Source organism: Eretmochelys imbricata, chromosome 2 (assembly GCF_965152235.1).
Source record: "Eretmochelys imbricata isolate rEreImb1 chromosome 2, rEreImb1.hap1, whole genome shotgun sequence".
NCBI lineage: Eukaryota > Metazoa > Chordata > Testudines > Cheloniidae > Eretmochelys > Eretmochelys imbricata.
This window is the reverse complement of record NC_135573.1, coordinates 39,667,424-39,690,872: the sequence shown is the minus strand read 5'-3', so window position 1 is coordinate 39,690,872 and position 23,449 is coordinate 39,667,424. Positions and strand designations below refer to the sequence as shown.

General features: G+C 39.5%; 1 protein-coding gene across 12 annotated transcripts in view; it reads left to right on the top strand.

Moving 5' to 3' along the window:
• Positions 1–23,449, top strand: part of VPS13B (vacuolar protein sorting 13 homolog B) — a 931,639-nt gene that overhangs the window by 344,534 nt on the left and 563,656 nt on the right. For all 12 annotated transcript variants that reach the window (XM_077809935.1, XM_077809942.1, XM_077809940.1 and 9 more), the window contains one exon: positions 295–468. In XM_077809935.1, the coding sequence (XP_077666061.1) occupies positions 295–468 (174 nt within the window). The remainder of the gene's footprint in view (positions 1–294; positions 469–23,449) is intronic.

The window sequence follows — 23,449 nt, the reverse complement described above, 5'->3', positions numbered from 1 at the left end:
TATTAGTCAGGAGATAGTAATTTACAAATTATTTAATGAGACTTGATTGGTTTATCTGGGAACATTATTTTAAATTAAATTTTAATTTAAATTCTTCTGCATATAAAAACATTTGCAAAATAACTTTACAAGGAAGTTGTTTACTACTAACAAGTTTATAAATGCTGTTCATTCTTTGTATTTTGTCACTTTGTTCTATATTTACGTATTTAATAGCTGTCCTGCTGAGGCTAATGAAAGTTAGTGTTGAATTATCTTGTAAGAAAAGGTGTAAAGAGTTTAATCTTTATTTAGGTGATGGTGGAAAAGAGAAGCTGATTCCTTTAATTCAAGGCCCTTCTGACACCAGAGACCTACACAGCAGCAAATGGCTCAATGAAAGTAGAAAGCCAGAATCTCTCTTAGCTCCAGATATGGTAGCCTTTACAATCCAGAGTCCACAGTATATGGACTACTGCCATAATTCTGGTAAGTGCAAAACTCTTGTTAAGCTGGTATCACATTACATTTTCATATCCAATGTAGTTTTCGAAAGGGGGATTTGGTATAAAATGTGCCAAATGCCCAGAGTTTCACATACTGCACATATTATAACTTCACTCTAGTTCACTCTGAAACTTAAAAACAAAACACACCATTGTAATATATATTCTCTTAGATAGTGCATGCCTAATTGACTTTGTTTGCTTTTTGAAAAAATTATATACTGTCTTCTGCCTACTTTTTTTTTTTTAGTTTGACAAAATCCATGTTGTAGATGTTAATTTTATTCCAGTTTCTTATCTAACTAGGGTTTCATATACAAAAGCAACAAGTTAGTTCCTGAGTTGACACTGGATTCAAAATGGCTGATGTAAATCTGTAGCATAAATAATTGCCATTAAAAATTTGTTAATCCACATAGTAAAAAGTGACAACTTTGGAAACAGTTTGGAAACCATACATTTAGCCTCATCTATCTTGCTACAGTGCTGTGGATTTAAATGGTAAGCAAGTTTAGAGTTTCTGAATAGCTTGTATAGGAGTTGAAGGAAGTTGCTGGTTTGGAAGATTTGGTAATGCCTGTGTAGGTATGAGCATTCATGTGGCATTCTCATGAATTCTGTGGTATTTAAACAAAACATTGGCCACTGGTGGTCTGTTTAAATGGACTTTGGAAATTTGAAATCCAGTTAGTTAAAAACAATTATATAAAAGACGTTTCAGGTACTGTATTTGGTCTTACATCCCCCTGCTAATATGTGCTGATGTAGTCATCATATTTTCCTATTTTTAAAATGATGTTGTAACCCTTGACACTGTTTTAAAGAATATAGGAAGCTGACAAATATACTGATTGTACCAGGGAAACCATAAAATTAACTTTGCACAAAGCACTGCAAAACAAAAATAAACTTCTGAGAGCACAAAGTACACATGGAAGCTACACTAGGATCCCTTTGAATATCTTGTCCTATGTGTGCTGTATGTAGTCTGTTTTTTTTGTTTTGTTTTCTGTTTTGTCTTCACTAAATTGTCTTTGTATTAAAGCTCTGCCCAGTCAGGTTTCAAATATTTATAGCAGGATTTTTATGATGATTATGTTAGGTAGTTCAAGTAGTGCAATGAACAAGTGCTTGGAGCCATTAGCTTTCAAACATCCCCTTTTCCTTCCTTGGAAAAGCTTCTGAACATCTACCTATTTCTCAGCAGTCTTCTAACTTCAATCACTGCACACCACTAACTGTTCATGGCACTTGTTCATAACATTTGTATCGTTTTGTACCTTTTCTGTCGTTTCTTCATAAGTGTCTCAGTTCAAGGATCTCATGTTTGACTAGATCATATGACTCATTTTAAAGGACTGTATATATCTACCATCACTATATAAATTATAATTATTATTATTTAGAGTGTTTAAATATATTTTAGATTACCTTGAAAGTAGTACCATTTAATATTTGAGATTTTAAAAACAAATTTAATTGATTTTTGGAAGAGCATGTTTGAGAGAATTAAAAACAAAAAACAAATATAGGGCCAGATTTATGTACATGGACACTGAGAGGCCAGTTAAAGTGAGGCAGCAACAAAATAAGTCCTAATAAGGAGTTACAGTGAGTATCATGTAGGTGAATAATTAACAGATGTGTGAGTTTAAAATGCCATAAATCAAGTAGCTAGTTTTTCTTAGCAAATGGGAGAGTTTCAGAGAAGAGCCACAAGAATCACTGAAGGATTAGAAAACATGCTTTGCAGCAATAGACTCAAGGAGTTCAATCTGTTTAGTTTAACAAAGAGAAGATTAAGGGGTGACTTGATCACAGTTTATAAGTACTTACATGAGGAACAAATGTTTGGTAATAGGCTATTCAATCTAGCAGAGAAAGGGATAACACAATCCAATGGCTCGAAGTTGAAGCTAGACTAATTCAGATGGCAATAAGACAACATTTTAACTATGAGGGTAATTAACCATTGGAACTTTTTACCAAGTGTTGTGATGGATAGTCCATCACTGGCAATTTTAAAATCAGGATTGAGTGTTTTTCTAAAAGATATGCTCTAGGAAATATTTTGGAGAAGTTCTGTGGCTTGCGTTATACGGGAGGTCAGAATAGATGATCACAATAGTCCATACTGGCCTTGGAATCCATGAATCTATAAAATTGAATGGCTGCTAAAGAATGTGCAATGCTGAAAATGGACAATTTTCTATCCTTTCCTTTCCTTTTTTTGAATGAAGGCCATGACAGCTACATATGCACAAAGTATTTGTTTTCCATTTATGAGTGTACAAAGGGTGTTGTGAGCATCATCTGAAACCATGAACAGAAACCATTAAAGCTAAATTGGATAGTTTGAGAGCTATAATAGGTTTAAACTACATTGGGATGGATATGGAAAATGAAGAGGGTATTGAAAGATTATGATGCAACCAATTTAGAAGAAGAATGGAAAAGTTCCTATGAGAGGAGAAATAGAAACAATTGTTCTCTACTGGTAATTTGATAGTGAAGAACATGGACCAGACAATATATGATCCAGAAAAAGAAAAAAAGGATGCTGTGCTACCCTTCTGGGAATCAAGGCAAGAAATATGACCAGAAAGGCCAAAGATAGATTAATTACAGATAAATTTCTCAGTGGCCTATATTGGAACTAGTGACACGGGAGATTAATTAGAATAAAGGACAATTTTCCAGATCTTGGAAGAAAATTGAAAATACCTTGCAGATGAAGTTCTTACAGTTCCTTCTGTTGCAAGTATGAGTGAAGGAAGAATGACTAACTTAATTTTGCACCTATGGTGTAGACAGGAGGTTTTGTCATAGTACAGAATGGATTGTTTTCTGTAATGAGAGATGACTGGGTTATACTGTAATTCTCTATTTAGATTTGGAATCAACTTCTGGTATACACAACTAGTGGAGTGGGTACACTGTCTTTAAACGGGGTATAAATTGCTAGGAGGAGACTCTGCACAGTTTAAAAAAAAGAGGTAATATTAATTTGGAAGTACATGCCAAAAATGTTATCAAAAAGTGAATGATAATAATTAATTAATAATAAACCCTACATTAACATTTTTGTATCTATTTTCAACTTAATGAGGTGATGGTGTGAGGAGTAAGATAATACAGAATTAATATTAAATTACAGTGATTGCAACCTGGTAGAGAAACCTGAATCTCGGTAAAATGACTTTTACAAAAGCATTAACAGGAAAAAGGAAAAATTATACATAATAGCCCATTTGTATTAACAATTTCTTAACAAGGGCTGATTCTTTTGATAGTGGGTTTTTTTTACATTTGTGTGTTTATAAAAAAGTGTGATACAGCAGTATCAGTTTGCCTTGTGCAGATAGCAAAGTATTTTCTAATATAAAAATAACAGTTAATTGTGATTTTACTAACAACAGTTCTGACCCTTAAATGTAACTTTGTATGTTAACACTCTTAATTCTGTAATCATTCATCTGTTTCAATAGATTGGTGAGTGGTTTTTTTTTAATAGTCTTTGGTCCCATGAATATCTTTGAAGCATTAGTGCTCCCTCACCATTGTCTAGATCACAGCATATAATAATGTGATATAATAGAGAGGGGATGACTGGCAGGATTTTCTTTAAGGGACATAAGATTTGATAATGCCCTTCTACCCCTATCTGAAATAGCCTGGGTATATTGACTTTCAAAGCAAGGTGTGGTGCCCATTAGTTTCACTTGGCGTTTGAAGATGGATGGGGGACTTTGAAGATGAATGGGAGTATTGGCACTACTGTGATCGATGCAGCGGTGTCGATTTAGTGTGTCTGGTGAAGACACGATAAGTCGATGGGAGGGTACTCTCCCGTCAATGTCTGTACTCCACCTCCACAAGAGGCGGAAGCTATATTGACAATAGAGCGTCTCCTTATGACTGAAGTAGTGTAACTTAGATCAATTTATAACATTAGTATAGACCAGTCCTTTGTGTTGAATTTTGAGCTTCTACTGAAAAGATGGGGTAAACTGTTTTATTTTGTACTCTTAAATAATTGGCAAGGCACTCAGAGCCTTTGTACAGATGCTTTTTATTACTTAAATCAGAAGGCAATAAAATAAATATAATTAGTAAATGATCTTCTTTGAACTGAACTTAAATATTGAATACTACCTTAGTAAAGCAAGGAAGTAAACAAAAGCAATCGTGTTACTTTTGGGTTCATTTGATATAAATTAGTGCATCTAGTAAACAAGGACCAAATTGATGATAAAAGATTTTTCTAGTTTTATGAGGGAATTACTAACAGTGGAGAATAAACATTTTCAAACTATTTTAAATGTTAATTAGGAATTGGTAGTGCCTCATTAACTTAAAGTGACTTTCTTTCCCTTCCTTTCCTTAAAGTGACTTTCCTTTCAAGCATTTTCAGATACTGCTATTTAAAAGTATTTGAAATATATGCATAATTTCACAAATCTCTGAAAATATAAATACTCAATTTCAGAGTAATTTGAGTGTGTGGATATTTCTCAGCTTCCAAAAAAATCCTATGAAAAAGAGTGCACTGAAATTTTCAAAAGTGTCATAAATTATAACACTAGTAACAATGTTATTTGATATTTTTCCTACTATGCAAAGGTTAATTTTATTCAGTAGGGTCAATTGGAAAGGAAAGGGTGGGCTTAAAATCCAATTTTGCTTTTTTTTTTTTTTTTTTTTAAGCCCAAGGGTTAAAATGAAGTTATCAATGGCAATTATTTTTCCATTTTACCACTCTGGTCTGGAATATTGTAAATTCTAGCTGAAGTTAGTTTTTTAAAGTTAGAACAATGTTTTATAAATTTTTCAATTTAAATTTAGATGTATGTCTTTAAAAAAAAGTAAAATCTCAATGAACTGCTTGAAGTACCTTTTAAAATATTTTTGACATGACAAGTAAGTAAGACTGCTTATATATTGTAGTGAATAAAGACAATTCACATTTGTGGTTTGGGCACAAATGCGTAAAAATTATACCCATCTATCTTATTACATTTCCTCTCCTATCCCTGAGGACTTTTGCTATGTACTTTATCTATAATTGTTGCCAGTTTTCTGTCATGTTCCCACTGGGCTTTTGGTGCAAAAAACCTTATCCTCTCGATGACAGAGCTTGCCCGAATGATTTCATGCTCTTAGCATTTTTGTTCACAGGAATTAGGGGCAAAATGTAACTACAGCTGAACACAGCGTCTATTTTTGTAATTTTGAAGTTTAGACTCTGTTATTGGAACTAAATGAAGAGATGCAGGTGTTCTCCAGTTCGGGTCCTTTGGGATTTTTTGATGGTAGATGCTTGAAAAGAAAATGCATATGTTTCCAGAGTCAAACAGCAGCTGTGGACAAGGATTTATGTTTTTCTCAGAACTTTGGGATTTCAAAATGTTACATTTAATCACATGCACAGAAAGGAGTGCAAATGTTAAAGATGTTACATATAAAACTATGGATCTGATCTCTTTACCATACCAACTAGTTGTGGGAGTACGGGAACAAAGTGATCTTTAATCTTAATATCAACAATTTCAAAAGGATTATGATAGTTGCCAGGACTCAGTCTTTTGCGAACTCTGCAGTTGCAGCACAAAGCAATTTTATCCTCTTAATTACTTTTAAAATATAATTTATTCTCATTATTTTGCCTTTAAAAAAAATCCTGGTACCAGGTAATATATGTTCCTGAGAGTACAATGTTTATATTGTATTTTTGTTAGGATAAGGTAAATTAGGTTTCAGGCAGTTATACATTCTAAGATGAGTTCCATTAACTATTGCCTGTAGTTTTCAAAATTGGGTTGACAACAACAGTTAAAATACTTGGAGTGTGAGGCTAAAATTAGAAAAGTTCCCAAGTTACAAACCTTGCCAAAATGAATGTTTTACTGGTAATGAGTGTGCTGTCAATTCTGTATATTTTAAGCATTTGAGATTTGTTAGTAAATGAAAAGTGCTGTCTACAGACACATTATCCATGATGAGTAATTGTACTATATCTCATGTGTATAGTTTTTGAAAGTGGAGACTTTTTGTGTGTTAATTGTTCCTTCCTCATAAAAAAAGTGACTTGCATAATGTGAGTAAACTTGATTACAAAATCTTTAAAGACAGAACAGTTTTTAATAACTTTTTAGTAATTGTATGTGACCCTGATTCACCAGGTGCTTATGTTCTTTAGTCAAGGCCTGCAGCTAACCTGCTTCTCTGCTAGCTTAACCGCAGGCAGTCTATTGAGCACAGGTGAGCCTGAATTGAACCTCCTGATTGGCATAACAGCCTGATTGGCTGACAGGATCCACAGACTTGTTCTTAAGGCCAGTGGCAGGGTGCTATCTGCTCAAAATATTTCCCAGCAACAGCACTTAATTCTGGCCCTGCTCCAACCTTCCCTGACCCCAGGTAACCTGGATCTGACCTTTGGCTCCAATTCCTGGCTCTGACTATGGCTTGACCTTCGGCTGTGGCATCTGCCTTCTGACACTGGCTCTGACCCTCAGCTCCTTTTTCTCAGCACCTGGCTTCTGTTCCCACCATTAGGCAAGATTGCCCACATTCTGCTCCATAACAGTTTGAGCAGCCTAAAAGGAACCATCGAGGGGAAAAAGGGCCTCCTTCCCCGCCGACATGGATCCCACTAGGACAAACGCCACCCTGTTGGAAATAGTGGGGTGTGTACACAATCTGTATACTCCGCAGGCGCAGAATGTGGCCCTTCAGGTGCAAGCTGCAGCTTCAGCTTCCTGCAAACCAAAGATTCCACTGTCAGGTGAATACAGTGGTGATTGCAGCAAATTCCACGGATTCCTGAGTCAGCGTCAGCTTCTGTTGGCACTGTGAGCATTTCCCACCAATCAAGCCTGGGTAGGACTTACCAACTTGGTAACAGAGGAGGCTTTGATCTGGACTTTCCCACTCCTGGAGAAATCTAACCTGTTCTGGGTTAGTTTGAAAACCATATGCAAGCCATGGTGCCAATTTTTGATGATCCAAACCACACATGCGCAGCACAGACTGAACTCGAAGCATTGTGATGGAGGTGCCAATTGATTGCCAAATGGCCATGGAATTTCAGAGCCTGGTAACAGATACCAAGTGGAATGTGGATGACAGCATTACCACTTCCAGCCTACCCTCAGCAAAAAAAATCAAGGATGAGCTGGCGTGGGTGGAGTCCCCACCCGACTTGGACAATTTAATTGAACCTATGAATAAGGATCGATAGCTGTCTGACAGAGCACTGTGAAGAGCAAAGCTTAGCCTCCTGTGCCCCACTGGTTTCTCTGGCCTCAGCTCTCCAGTCACCAGCTTTGTCCCTCCAGGTTGAGCCCATGCAAATTGACCAAGCCCAGCCCTGCCTTTCAGATGCTGAGAAAAATGGAAACCAAATGGTGGGCTTATGCCTATACTGTGCATAGTCTGGATACATCAAATCAGGCTGTCCTGCAAAGGTTGGACTTGAGTCCGAGCTGGGAAACGCCAAGTCCCAATCCCAACAGAGGGGTATGGGTTGGGCTGGTATTTTTCCTGTCCCTCCAGTACACAACATCAATATATGTCTGCTGGTACTGTGGCAATGGCTAACCAGAACCTGACACATCTCTGATTCCCCTTCCAACTCTCCACCATGACTGAAGTCCACTGGAAGCACTGGTGTATTCAAATACCTCCAGTAATTTCATGGACTTGGACATTGCACAAGCCCATTCACTGTAAAAGCTCTTTGCACTTGGTGGAGTCTGATGACGAGTCGCTTCTCTCAACATGTCTGGTTACCCAACAGACTGTTCCTTTGGGTCACCACCCTCCAGGGTCGTCGAGAAACCTTCCAATTCAGACTCATCCAAGGCCCTGCACTCTCCAGTTATCCTTGGCATGCTCTGGCTCACTGCCCAACACCCTCATATCCGTTGGCCCACAGGCTCAGTACATTTCAACTCCCTGCACTGTCGGTAATCTTGTCTCCCAAAACTCAGATGTGATACAGAAGCCCTCTGCAACTTGGTCTGCCTTCTCTGAGAACCTGAGTTTGAGGCTATTAGTTCACAGGGAATTTCAGGATCCTCTGTGCTGCTTCCAACAACTTCAGCGATACCTGTTGAATACCAAGTATTTGTCAACATGTTTGTTGAGAAGAATACGGACACCTTCCTTCCCCCTCACAGTTATGACTGCCCCATTAACCTTCAGCTAGGAGTAGAGATCCTTTTCAGTCGCATCTATTGTCTCACTGAGCCTGTGCTAGAGGTACTCTGGAGCTACCTTCAAGAGAACTTTCAAAAGGGTTTCATCCATCAATCCATTCACATCTCCAGCGGGGGCACTGATTTTCATTGTAAAGGAGGAGGATGAATCTCAGTGGCCCTGTGTGGACTACAGAGCACTAAACAAGATCACCCTCCAGAACTGGTACCCTTTCCCCCTCATCAATGAGCTTTTTGAATAATTTTGCTCCACCAAGGCCTTCACAAAGTTGGACCTCCCTGGAGCTTACAACTTGGTGCAGATTAGGAAGGGAGATGAGTAGAAGACTGTCTCTTGCCTTCCTTGACTCTGAGTAACCAGATTCTGACCTTCAGCTCCAATTCCTGGCTCTGACTCAAGCTTCACCCTTGACTCTAGCATTTGGCGTCTTGACACTGGTCCTGACCTTCAGGTCCAATTCCTCGCTCTGGCATCTGGCTTCTGTCTCTGGTTCTGACCCTCAGCTCTGTATCCTGACTCCTGCTGTGACCACTAGGCAAAGCTGCCCATGTCCCAGTCCCTCACAGTGCCTTGCTGTACCTTGGAGAATAAAGGTTCTGTTTTAGTACTATTGTATGTGGAAAAGAGGTTATTTTCTTTGTTACTACACTCTTTCTCTACCTGCCAGCTCCCATAATTAAGTTGCTGGTCTCTATTTGTGATGTAATGGTCTGTATTCATGGTACTTGTGATGTAACGAATTGACTATTTAAATTTTATTGCTGGATCAGGTAGGAACAGCAGATGGGGATGCCAAAGGAAAAAAGTTTAATAATAAGTATCTTTGCTAGCAACAATGGTAGATTTATGTTTAAAATAATGTCTATTTGTAAGATTTAAGAATCCTCTGTTTAATTTATTTATTAAGCTGTGTGTGCAATTGCTACTTGTACCAAGGGGGAAGTAATCCCTTTCTCGAGTACAGTTTGTTACTCTACTCACCATGATTGCGACTCCATCTCCTGGGAATAAAATCAGGGTGGGGTGTGCTGTTGTACTGTAACAACTAGATCAGTATTATGTCTAGAGACCTGCATAACCCCAACAGTTGGTAAGGAAGATGATCTAATTCTGGATAGGGAGTTGTATTGTACAGCAGGTAGGCAGTTCATTTCAATGATCTCTCCTTTCCCATCAAATAACACTGCAGTTTCCTGATGCATAGCTTTTTTTTTTTTTTTTTTCTTCTCTCTGTTTCTGCAGTGGCCTGTCTTTCCCCTGGATAGGACAGCCTGGAATGCAGCTTTTAGTGTTTTGTGTGACTTAGAAACTCTTGTATAATTTTTGCTAAATAAGCTCCTGAATTGTGTCAAATAAAATGGAAAAACTGCTACTTTTTAACAAGAATAAAGAAAAAAATGAATATACTGGATCAGTGCAATTATTATAGGGGGAGCTAGTAATGACTCCTGTAGGTTACCTATCACTTTCCATTGCAAAAAAACCATCTTGTGCCTTTTTTTTTTAGCTGCACTAACACTATTATTATTTGCAGCAGCACATTGAAATTTTGGTTGGGGAAAGCCCGGTGGCAAGAGAAATGCCTTTTCTTTGTGCCATTTGTTGGAAATAGACATTTCTCTTACCTTGCTTGTATTATTCAGGAAGTGTTTGGCAATAAGGGAAAATAATAAATAAATATGAAACTTTTAAGGTTGGATCCATGTGCTCAGGGTCCATAGCGTTCATCTCAGAGTGGAGTGATTTTTGCTTATTCAAAATGGAGATCAGAAATACAAAGTAGAGACTGGAGAGTTTTCTCTGGTAATAGATGAGATTTCCACCAGCATGAAGTGGTACAGTTCTGTTCGGCATGACCACACCGCCCTGGAGTCTTTCTACGTCAGTGTTTGCAGCATTAGTGATGAACCACCTCAGCTCATCATAACTGATGCAGAATCCATGTAGCTGTAGTATGTCAACTAAATTTGTGAATCCCAAACTCATGGTGTAGCAGTGCCACAAGGCAAATGTCCAGTGGTGAGATAATTTTGGAACTCTTAAATGCTATGCAGTCTGCAATTGAGAGGCACCTTGTTTGAATGTCTTCTGAAGGATGATACTCATAGCTCGGTGAATTATATGGCTCTCTATCTGTCAACCAAAGCACAAACTCCTGCTCCAGTTGGGGCACAAAAGTAGCTGACCTCTGCAAACTGCTATCACCGGCTTTGGGGATAATATTCTGAGGCTTTCATTTTGGCTATTTCAGATGAAAGGATTGAAGCACCATTAAACAAAACCACTTGTTCATTTGAAAGCTTTTCATCGGGCTCACTTGCCAGAAGAACAGTCACAAAACATTTGGATTACTTAAATTCATGCTTCAGATTACTGGCAACCTGGATTAGCATCAGCTTCATGTTGTTTGCACTGTACTGAAAAATGGTAGACTTGTCTTGTTCATGCTGTGCATGGAATGAAATTGGAGAACCATAGTGGTTTTCTTGTTTTGCCTGTAATTTTGCCACTGGAATAGCTTTCAGTTTCTACATCTGAGGGAAGAAGGGCTTTATATCTTCTCCAGCTTAGATGGGAGAAGAGCCTTCTTGTTGTGCATAAGATCACTGTCTGTCTCTTCAGTAAGCTAATAAAATGCAGTGTCATAAGGTGACTGTATAGTTGCTGTGTAACTGGATGGTTTTGCTTTAAGATTTGTTTTGCTCAAGTAGAAAGAAAGACACGTTGAGTGATAAACTGCATCCTTCGCAATCAAGTCCTCCGGAGATATTCTGTGCAATATGTCACCATCTCCTCTTTGAAGTGCTGCCTCCTTTAGGCTACTTGGTCTCTCAGAGGTTTCTGTTTTATAAAGTTTCTTACCTTGTGTGTTTTTCCTCAAGCAAATAATGTAAAAGGACCAATCACTGGAGGACATGATTGCTCTGATGGGTATAGAAGCAGGTGAACATGATGCTCTCTGACCAGGTTCAGAGTCTGTTTTATTTCCTGGGTTCAATACAACTGTGACTTGCAAATTTGACTTGGTTGTGTATTTTTCAAGGCAACCCCTATGATAGAGTATTGGAGGCACATTATCTAAACAAGAAAATTCATCCAGTAACTGTCAACACAATTCATCTGGCTTCTACTTCCAGTATCACAGAATTGTGTCCAGCACTGGTGACTTTTGCATTTTTTTAATTTTCTTGACAAATAACATATTTTTTCAACATTTGTGGAAAGTCCTTTTCTTTTTTATGTAAGCTTTAAGATATTTATATCCAGCATGTTTTCATATTTTGCATCTTCCCTGTAGAGGTAAAATTTCCAAAGTATATTGCTAACATTACCATCACCATTTTTCATTTTGTACAAGTATACAGACTTGTGCTAACTTATAAATTAGATCTAGAGGTTAGTATAAAAATGGCTATTTTTGCTCAGTGAGCACTTTGATTGAAGCCCATACAAAGCTGTGTATTGTCATCTCTAACACTAATAATGACCTGTGCATAAGTGTCACTGAGTTAAAAAGCTAGTTTCTAGAATATTTAAAAGGCTAGTACCGCGTGCATAGGCAATTACAACCTTCTACCAGGGAGACTAGTTGATACACTGTATGTACAAAAGCTTGCAAATGGAGAAGCATTATGTTAAGAATTCACTTAAATTTGCACCTACTGTGCAGTACAAACTGTGGGCATGCAATCTACTGCTACTGGTACACAACCTTCAGTGTGAGACTATTCTGATCATCAAATTTCAATTGAAAATATAGAAAACTATTATCATTTGTGAGATACTTTAACAATTAAGAAAGTGATGTGAAAACATTTCATTTTAGTATATTGCAAAATATTGATATTCGCCATTTTTGCCACATGCTAAAGAGCTACCTCATTTCTGAAGAAAAATTATTTGCCCATGCAAAACCAATAAAAATCTTTTATTACATTATTTGTAGCTTTGACCAATACCAGTAAGGTGTTGAAATTAAAAGAAACAGCAAAAACTATAGTTATAGTCATGTTGCAGTATTTATGGAACTGTGCAAAAAAAAATGACGCTTTCTAATTTTGGATGCCACAGTTTCACCTCACCTACAGGCTTACAGCACCATTTGATAGCTCCACATCATATCTCATCTAATTGCACATAAAATAAACTTTCAAATGGTATATATGGGTATGTGTAGTATGGGTACATTAAACTCCAAAAATATGGCTATTTTTTGGATAATTGCCATATGCCTATGTGTAGTAGGGGGCTTGGAGAGAGTGTCATGCTGAGTTCCTCCCTAACCAGCAGTGCAAGTAGGCCAGTATGCTGTACCAGCAAGCTATTTATAGCCGGTACAACGTACTGGAAAGACACAGTAGCAACCCCAGCGGAGGAGAGGGCTGGAGGTTCTGCTCCTTTCTTCCCCACTGGGAGGGACAGCAGGGAAAGAAGCAGAATGCCGGCAACTTCTCTGGCGGCTGTGCCACCAGGCCCCAGCCCTGTCTCCAGCGCAGCAGGACTCAAGAGGAGGACAGAGCCCCGCCCCCACCCCAGGTAACATGGGATGGGTATGGGGAGGGATGGGTAGAGTGTGGGGGCCCCAGGCTGGGGGCGGGGTGATGAGGAGTCACATGGAGGGTCATGTGGGGAGGTCATGTGATCCCCTTAACTGGTGGCCCGCTCTGTACCGGTAAGACATGGATTTTACTTGCACCACTGTCCCTAACCCATCCCCCTCTCCTCTGGATAACAGCTTTCTGTTGACACCTAATGTAGTTAGTTCTGTAGCTGAGGTGGTAAAGGTCTATGCTGCAGTGTTGAAGGTTTAAGGTTCAAACCCTGTTGATGATGCATAATTGGGGAGGACTGTTAGTTGTACATAATAGAACTTATTTTCCTTTAAGAAGAGAAAAGCCTACGATATTTTGTACCAAAAATATGTTGTGTTGTTTAGGAAGTTTCAAAATTAAACATTTGAAAAATAGGAAATGCTAGACACAAGGTTACATATGGAACTTTAATTCTGCCCTCTTGTGTATAAGGATTATGATACAGTCCTTAATTGTATGATCACGTACTACTGTTTTCTATAGGACCTGCGTCATGCAGTTCACTGACTGGCAGAATTCAAGTTGCACAGGAATCATTAAATCTGGCATCTCCTAATTGCGAGGGCTTTATTTAGCAACCTAAATAACATCTCTTAGGGTTTTTTGTATGTAATAACTTATATATGGCAGGCCAAACATACGATTTTATTTCAGTAACAATATGGGCTAATACAATTTTCTATAATATATTTGTATAAAGCGGCTTTCTCACTCAAGACACCTCAGAGCATTTTATTAAGCAAGGTGACTAGATGCTGATTGTGCAGAAAGGTTTTGGAAACCTGACAGCTACTATATTCTCCAGAATTGCTGACACACAGCTTTGGACATTAAAATCTGTTTTTAATTAAGAGAGTATATGTTGGCCAAGATATCGGGATAGCTCCTACTCATTTTGAAAAATTGCCTTGGGATCTTTAACTTGCATCTGGATGCTCACCAGAGATGGGTAGAAAGGACCATGGCTGTTCACTTTCATGTAATGTTTAAATTTCTTCCAACTTTAATACTTTAGTTACATTGCCATAACTATCCTTTTTTTTGTGTGACAGAGCTGATGCGTATAATGTTGAATGAGAAAAATATTGCACTGAAAATAAATGCAATACACATAAAACATAAATGTATTTCACATGTTGCTTATTTTTATGTTTTAGGTTAATTATTCACTTTTCAAATGACACTATTTTCTTCAAAAAGTGTAATAATAAATTAAATGTCAGTATATTGTAACTGTTTATTCTTTAAGGGTACTGTATTTTAATGCAGTGTAACCTTTATTAAGTATTTCATATAAAGTTATAAGTGTGCACAAATAGTTGTGATTGTACTTTGAGTTTTAATTATTGTTCTGAAACTCTGATTACTACTGAACACTCATACTATTATAATTTTATACTAATAGTTTTCAACCTTTTTTCATTTGTGGACCCCTAAAAATTTCATATGGAGGTGTGGACCACCTTGGAAATCTTAGACTTAGTCTGTGGACCCTGACTGGTACACGGACCAAAGGTTGAAAACCACTTTTCTTTGGTAACAACAATCTTTCATGGACTCCTTAGACATAGTCTGCAGACTCCAACTTGAAAACCACTGTTTCATACAATTGAAGTATTCTTTTTAATTAGATGGTCTGTTTTCAACTATAAATATTTTCATCATGCTACTTCTCTGTACTCCATTATTCACCACAGCCCAGCCTCTGTTGTGGATGAAGAGGGAATGTAGATTGTTCTACAAATGTTTTCAGGAAATGGCCACAGATTCAAAAGTTTTGATTGCACACATGCTTACTGAAAATCGTTGTTATACATGTTTTTTTATTAAAACCCAGACTACTTGTTCTGGGACATAATCTCAAATCTACAAAGCAATGAACGTTTTCAGAACATTAACAATATCAATGAAAAAGTGCCTCAGTGATTTGCGGCTCATAGGAATTGCCATACCAGATTACAACTGTCGTCACAAGATAAAATTATAAAATTACCATGTGACTAAAGAAATGTAGTGCCATGTGAGATATGGAACAGATCAGAGCTAGGATTAGACAGTCCCAAAACTTCTTGGGATTTAATCAGTAAGCTAATTGTAACGCAAAAAGACAGTGCCAGCGACAAACTGAGCTAAAACAATATTTTTCTATATCTAGAAAAGCTGACCAAGATTTTCAGAAGTGATTAGTGATTGTGGAAACCTCAGTTTTCACTTCAGAAACTATAAAGAAGCCTGTTTTCATAAAGTGCTGAGTACCCACCCTCTGAAAATCAGGCTCCCTTAAATTGGGCATCCAAAAATTGAGACTTCCAAAATCACTACTCATTTTTGAAAATGTTGGCCATTAATCTTTTATATACTGAATAAGTAACATCTGCCTTTTTCTCCAAAGCATCTAAGTACAACTAGTTTGCACTAAATACCAACATGCCTGCCTATATATAACAATGATGCATTAAATAGCTAGGTATTGTGGGTGCTTTAGAAGTATCTAAGATAGATTTATTATGTAGAACAATAGTGAATATACTACATGTATATTATGTGCTCTTAGTTGTAAATATCTCCATAAAACAGTTTTTAAAAAATGTAACTTCAAACACAGGCACCATAAACACAGTAGAATATTTAATTTACGTGCAATGTAGTAATTTTAAGTTGTGACAGGTTCAGGCCAGATGGCTACAGGAGAGTGATAGATGGTAGATATATTAGCCCCAGTTTAAGAAGGTCCCTTTTACCTGGGTAAGGTAACAGGGAAGGTTCCAGAACAATCAGGAACTTTCTGGAAACAATTAATGCAGACAGGCTGATTAGAACACCTGCAGCCAATCAAGAAGCTGCTAGAATCAATTAAGACAGGCAGGCTAATCAGGGCACCTGGGTTTAAAAAGGAGCTCATTTCAGTTTGCGGTGTGCCTGTGAGGAACTGGGAGCAAGAAGCTGAGAGTGAGAAGGTGTACCACTGGAAGACTGAGAAGTACAAGCATTATCAGACATCAGGAGGAAGGTCCTATGGTGAGAATAAAGAAGGTGTTGGGAGGAGGCCATGGGGAAGTAGCCCAGGGAGTTGTAGCTGTCACACAGCTGTTACAGGAGCCACTGTAGACAGCTGCACTCCCTCCATCCCCCCAACTCCCTATTTGATACCGCAGGAGTCGACCTGGACTGTGGGTTCCACCAGAGGGGAAGGTCTCTGGCCTGTTCCCCAATCCACTAGGTGGATCAGCAGAGACTGCAGGGATTGTTGTTCTTCCTTTTCCCCATGCTGGCCAGTGATGAGGCTAACTGAGTGAACAGCAGATTTGAGCCACGAAAGTGGCCAAACTGAGGGCTGCTGTGAACCTCTGAGGCAAGCAAACCTGCCAATAAGCGCAGGACCCACCAAGCCAGAGGAGGAACTTTGTCATCAAGTCTTATTTGAAATTCACTTTTGAAACACTTCCAACATTCTTATTACTTCCTGGCAAGCTAAATGTATTTGAAAAATACACTGTTATGATTATATAATTTAATGAAATAACTACATTTTAAAAATTGTTACTTAACTTGAATTTGATTTGCAGTTAAATTATTTTGAGGAGGAGGAGGATAGAAACAACACAGCAGGGAGGACAATGTGTTTTACTGAAACAATAGCTGAGTTACAGATTACTATATCTATAACCCCAGTCCTGCAACTGACTCTAAGCAGGCACTGGCATCAGCCTGAGCAGAAACAGCTGCAGGTTCAGAACCTATGTTTGTACTCAAACAGGTATTAGGCTGCTAACTTACTGAAAATGACTAAGAGAGAATCAAAACAGATTCAGAATTATATTTTCAAGGACATGCAGGCAGATCTAAAACCCTTTAGGTTGTCATTTTCACCAGGACACCTGGAAAAAGAATTTTATGCATGTATAATGAGAATAGCAAATAACGTAAGGCTATACAATATGAAATTGATGGAAAGGTGCCAGGGTACGTGCCACAGTAATAGCTATCACTGGTGAAATGGACAACATAGTAATGACAGTTACAAATTTGTAGACTCAGGAACAGCATGGATGCTAACACAACAGCACTGCAAACACAGCAAATATCCATGCCTCCTTGAAGAACCCGAGGGGAGGAAACTCAATATGTTTCTAAAATTATTATGGACACTAAAAGATAACAAATTATACAATTGAAAGTTTTGAAGATCAGTTTATTACTCTCAGAATGATATTCTGAATCAGGTGATGCCTATTTGTCTGGAAAACACTACTGTAATATGTCCTCAAAGTACCACAGCTTAAGGCCTGAGAGGATCTACTATCTCGCTAAATATATTTGTATCTCTAAAGATATAGTATAGCCACAAAATGTTTTATTAAAATTATTCATTTTTCTATATCCTGGCATCCTACCCCATTGAGGTGCATGTGAATTATGTGTACCAAATTTTTTTTTAATGTAATTATATTAATGTTTGATTCTGTTGCCATTGAACCAATAAGCAGTTACTCTTACCTGTTGAGAGAGGCATGTGAATTCTCTTCTCTCTCCCTTAACCCATAGGGTATCTTGCACATGGGCCTTTGGGTGGGGAAAGAAAGAGGGAATTCCACTGTGTGTGCACCAACTCTGTGGCCAGTGAACTGAAAATTAATAAATACAAAGTTAGAAAAAATAACCATTATATTATTTGCAAAACATTTTATATTGTTAAATTATGCTTTAAATATATGTACTGATATGGTTAACTCATAAACATTTCCTAAAATATATTTTCATGTTCAAAATGTATTGAAAAATAGTTAATAGCTATTTTATAAGTGTTTGATTATAGAATCGCTAAGTTACATTCTTAAGATGCATTATATTACTCCTGAGGGCATTCTGTGCCACAATATTTAAAATTCTGCACACAATATTTTAAAATTCTGCAAAATTCTGCACATTTGTCAAATAAATGTGGAGGCTGCAGCATGGCATTGGGGAGCAGAGGCCACTGGCTACATAGAGGTGGGAGATCAAAGTGCAGTGCCCCCTCCCCCCTGCCCAGGACACAGACTCAGTGGTGAGGCGGCACCCAACCTTGACACAGTGCAAGAAGGACCCGGTCTGCCCCAGAAACACCTCAGAGCCCTGACCATCTGTGTGGGCAGGCAGGCTCAGCAAGAAAGGATTGAAGTGTGAAGGAGCTTAACGTGGGGGGGATCCAGGTGTGAGTTCAGAAGGTTCTGTGTGGGGCAATCTGGATGCGGGCGGCTCAGTAGGGGATCTGGGTTCGGGGAGGATCTGGATGCACAGGGGCTTGTTGCGGGGTTCTGGGTGCAATGGTAATGGGACTCTGCAGGGGGGTCCAGATGAAGGTGTTTGGGGCTCAGTGGTGGGAGGGGGTCTGGGTGTGGGAGGATAGAGCTCAGAGGGGGGTGTAGGGGGTTTAGTGGGGGGCGTCTAGATGCTGGAGGAGTTGTGCTCAACGATGGGGGTATTCAGGTACAACTGGTTGGGGCTTGGTGGAGTGGGGATCTGGGTGCGGTTGGCTCGTTGGGGTGGTCCAGGTGCCGGGGGAGTGGGGCTCATCAGGTGGGGTTCTGAGTGTGGGGAGTGGGGTGAGGCTCGGCGGGAGGGTCAGGGCATGAGGGAAGAGTTTGCAGAGCTTCCTACAGCCGGGGGGAGAAATCTGAGGGTGGGTTTGACCCAGCCCCGGATGCCATGCAGGGGAAGAGGAAGTCTAGTCCTCCCCAGCCTAGCCAGGACTAGCAGCTGAGCCCAGCGCAGGGTAGGAGTCACCAGCCCGGTCTTCCCCAGTCCTGCCTATTGCCCCACAGTGATTTACCTCTCTGACAGCTGTCCTGGGCACCTGAAACATACTGCTAGGGAGGGTCGCATGACTGCTCTTGTGGTTTCCCTTTGCTTCCCTGTGAGAAAGTCATTTTTCTGTGGGGAAGCAAAGAAATGTGTGAGGGACATAAATTCTGCACACGTGCAGTGGTGCAGAACTCCCCCCAGGTGTAATTATATTTTATCAATTATATTAACATGTCTGTATTTAAATCAGTCTTCTGAAGACTCATCTATTGGCAGCGAAAAAATAGAACTTTTGATTCGTATGCCAATATGATACACAAACTTTAATACTGTTGAACGTTCTGAAAACAAATGTATAGTTTAAATGGATGGTTAATACATTATAATGCTTGATTTTTAAGTAATGCGATACTACTTGAATTAAGACAGCAATCAGTGAATGAAATTATTTTTAATTTATTAGCCAGGAGTTAAATTCTTATGAAAATAAATGTCAAAGTTAATAATGCTTCTTTATTTTTCGATGGTAACAAAACATGGCATAAGTAATCCTAATCAGCCTGCGAAAGGGATGACTTAACACAACTGTTGATGCACTTGGAGTGAAACATCTTTATCAAGTTAATACAAGAAGCAGTCATGCCCTACTTGAATTACTCATTTATAATAGCTGAGCAGCAGCCTGCATGTGGACTTTGAAATCCTGGGAAAATAAGATGCATGCATGCATTCAAATGTCGAAAGGCTTTACTCTAGAGCAGCTGGAAAATGTTGAAGTTAGTTCAACTACTAGCTATTGTCTACATTTTTGGTCTTTAGGGAGATGTGATCAGTTTAATTACTGACCAACTTCACTATTACTTTAATGGTCCTGGATTAATGAAACCTTTGGACTTTATAGTTTCAAGAGGCAGTTGACCACTTAGGATACAAGTTACAAAATGATTGTCTATTTTTTGCACATTTTTAATACATAAATTCAGCTGACCTAAAATGACATACTTTTAAAAATACATATGTAATAATTATAGATTTTTCTATATTTATAATACCGTGAATGTTCACCACAGTGTAAAAAATCATACACAATCCTTTGGGTTTGTAGGTGAAAAGAGGAGAGGTGAGCAAGGCATAAGTGTTGCAGAGGCGATTTCAAAGAGCATTATCTATCTATCTGCTTGCCCAGGGCTTGATTCTAGTCTATTTGATAAAATGCATATCTTTTAAAAGTAGGTATATTTATTTACAGTCTGAGGGCAACAGAATACAGTGTATTACTCGGTTTTGGTAGATCACTTTGTTAGATCTGCCTACGGTCAGGGTTTCCATAACCGAGTTCCCTGCAAACATAGTTGTTTAAGTGATACCATGTCTAAGTCATCCCAGACGTTTTTTTTTGCTTGTGTTTTTGTCTACCGTACACCTTGATTGGGTTGTCCAAGAATAAGCTTCCTAACTCTCTGTTCTTCACGTGCTGGTCCCTATGTGTATTGCACACGTTGGTGCACATGCATGCCGTGAGCCCGAGTCTGGAAATTCTAAAAATCAGTGCCTGTTGCACAACAGATGCAATGAAGTTCTCCTTGTACTCCAGACCAAGGAGATAAGAGGCAGTGTGGACTGATGCCTCTCCATTTCTTTCTTACCATGACATGGGCTGAGTTGGAATCCCTGTGTCCACAGATTTCTCCAGCTTTTATCTTTGATAGCCTGTAAATAGATATTGTAAATAGTTTTTATAGTTTTTACATTGGTATTGTTAGTTTTCTAGTATAGTTGGTATTGCTAGTTCTTTTCCCATACCTGGGATTCCCTCCGTGCGGTCTGGGACTATGCCCAGAATCCTGGGTTTCAAGATCTGTGTCTCCTGCCCTCGCTCCTCCTCCATGAGTGACAATCACCAACGCTGTCTCCACTGCTTGGGGGAGATGCATGTTGTTGCAATGTGCAACATCTGCTGCTCATTTTCACCGCAAACATTCAGAGCTCATGAGCATCAGTTAAGGAAATATGTTATGGAGAAGGCTCTGAGGCTTCACTTTGATCTGTGTCAGGGAGATTCCCCCCACAAATTGACCCTATCAGATAAGCAGCGCCCCTCCAAGAACAAATGTAGGATCAGAGTCTACAGCTGCTAAGTCCAAGACCTGTTCTTCCCAGGCTTCCCAGGAGAGTAGGGGGCACTCTCATGGTTGAAAGGACAGATCTCCCTTCAGATCTGCCCATAAAAGAAGCCTAAATTTGTTTTCTCCCACGCTGGTGGTACAGGCAGTCTTAGATAGAGCAAGATCACAGTGTCTCAAGAACACTGTGGTTGACAAGAGCTTGAAGAAGTTGGACCTCTTGGTCTTTTCCTCCATGAGCCTGCAATTCTGTTTAGCTAACTGTCAGGCCCTGTTAGCCAAGTATAATTTTAACAATTACTCCAGGGTGGCTGATTTTTAAGGACAAACTTCCCCCTGATAACAGAGCCCAATTTCAGTCCTTCATTGAGGAGGGCAAGTTAGTGGCAAAGACATCCCTTCAAGCTGCAGTGGACACAGCAGACGGTGCATCCAGAGGCGTTGGCCGCTGGCATAGTGATGAGGCTTTAGTCTTGGCCTCACTGTTTGGGGCTCCTCAGTGAGGTCCAGAACATCATACAGGACCTGCCTCTCAATGAGTCATATTTTTTCAACAAGGAAATACATGAGTCCCTAGACTAACTGAAGGACTTAAGGTTGACTCTATGGTCCCTGGGACTCCAGCCCCAAAGACACAATACCAGAGGCAGGTGTATTAGGACAAGGCCACCCCCTCCACAGACGTTCTAGCACCAGTGTCTAGCTGAACCCCTGTGTAAATGTAAGAGGACTCAGAGGCCTTGGTTTTCAGCCCCCTGTGTTACCACAACCTCTACCCATTCCCAGCCACACACTAAGGTCTTCTTTTGACACTTCTGTCAAGATATGCCCACCTCTGTTATTGCCTCTACATCCCTTATCTTTGTGGGCTGTCTCTCATCTTTCTCCCACAATTGGGCTTCTGTCACAACACTTGGGTCTTAGAAATTATACATCAAGAATATTCCATAGAGTTTATATCCCTCCTCCTTCTCAAACCCCCTTCCCTGTCCCCCTTCAGGGGCCATTCTCACAGGTGAGCCTTCAACAGTAGATGGACTCCCTCCTCCTCCTTCTCTTCCAGTGAGGGACAATAGAATGAGTACCATCTCAGTATCAAGGGAGACAGTTCTGTTCCTCTTATTTCTTAGTCCCTAAAAAAGATAGAGGGTGTAGACCCATTCTGGTCATTTGACAACTCAACATCTTAATTCGAGAGTTGAAATTCAGGATGGTTACACTGGTTTCAATATCATGTAGTTCATGGCTGCCAGCATGAAGGACACTTATTTTCATGTAGATATTTCTCTGTCCCACAGAAAGCTCCTTTGGTTTCTAGTGGGTCAGGAACATTTCCAGTTCAGAATCCTTCCGTTTGGACTAGCTAATAGCACCCTGAGCATTCACAAAGGTCTCTTCAGTCATGGCAGCCTAAATCAGGGTTACACAGTTTTCCCATATCTTGATGATATCTTTTTAAGGTCCGGCTAGACAAAGCTCTGACTGGGATGATCTATTTGGGGTTGGTCCCGCTTTGAGCAGGGGGTAGGACTACATGAGCTGAGGTCTCTTCCAACCCTAATCTTCTATGATTCTATGCTGATTGGCTCCTAGTAGGTCAGAGTGGCGACTTTGTTCCTGCTCCATCTTCCAGCAGCACTGGGTACCTCTGTGAACAAAGAAAAGTAAGTTTTAACACACACAAAGATGATAAACTTTATTGGAGTGACATTGGGCTCCATTTCAGCAAGAACTTTCCTTCCCACATAAAGATTTCAGTTAATGAGCAAGCCGATAGCACAGATTACTTGCAGACCAAGGACTACAGCCAAGATGTGCCTTTCTCTTCTAGGCCTCATGGCCTCATGCACTTATGTTATACCATTTGCCAGGCTTCATCTATGCTGCCTCTAGGCCTGGTTCTGGTTGGTCTACTCCCCAGACAAGGATCACATCAATACCAGATTTCAGAGTAGCAGCCATGTTAGTCTGTATTCGCAAAAAGAAAAGAAAAGATGCCACAAGTACTCCTTTTCTTTTTATCAATACCAGAGTGACTGTTCCCACCTTGGTCATCACCTGTTTTATTTGGTGGTCAAACCTGAATTGAGTGACAGTTGACATCCCCTTCATCACTCCCAGTGCCACCAGATGTATCCCTTATGGGTTGGGGTGTTCACATGAAGAACCACATCATATGAGGCATTTGGACTCCATGAGAGGCCAGACTGCACATTACTCTACTGGAAATGAGGACCGTCAG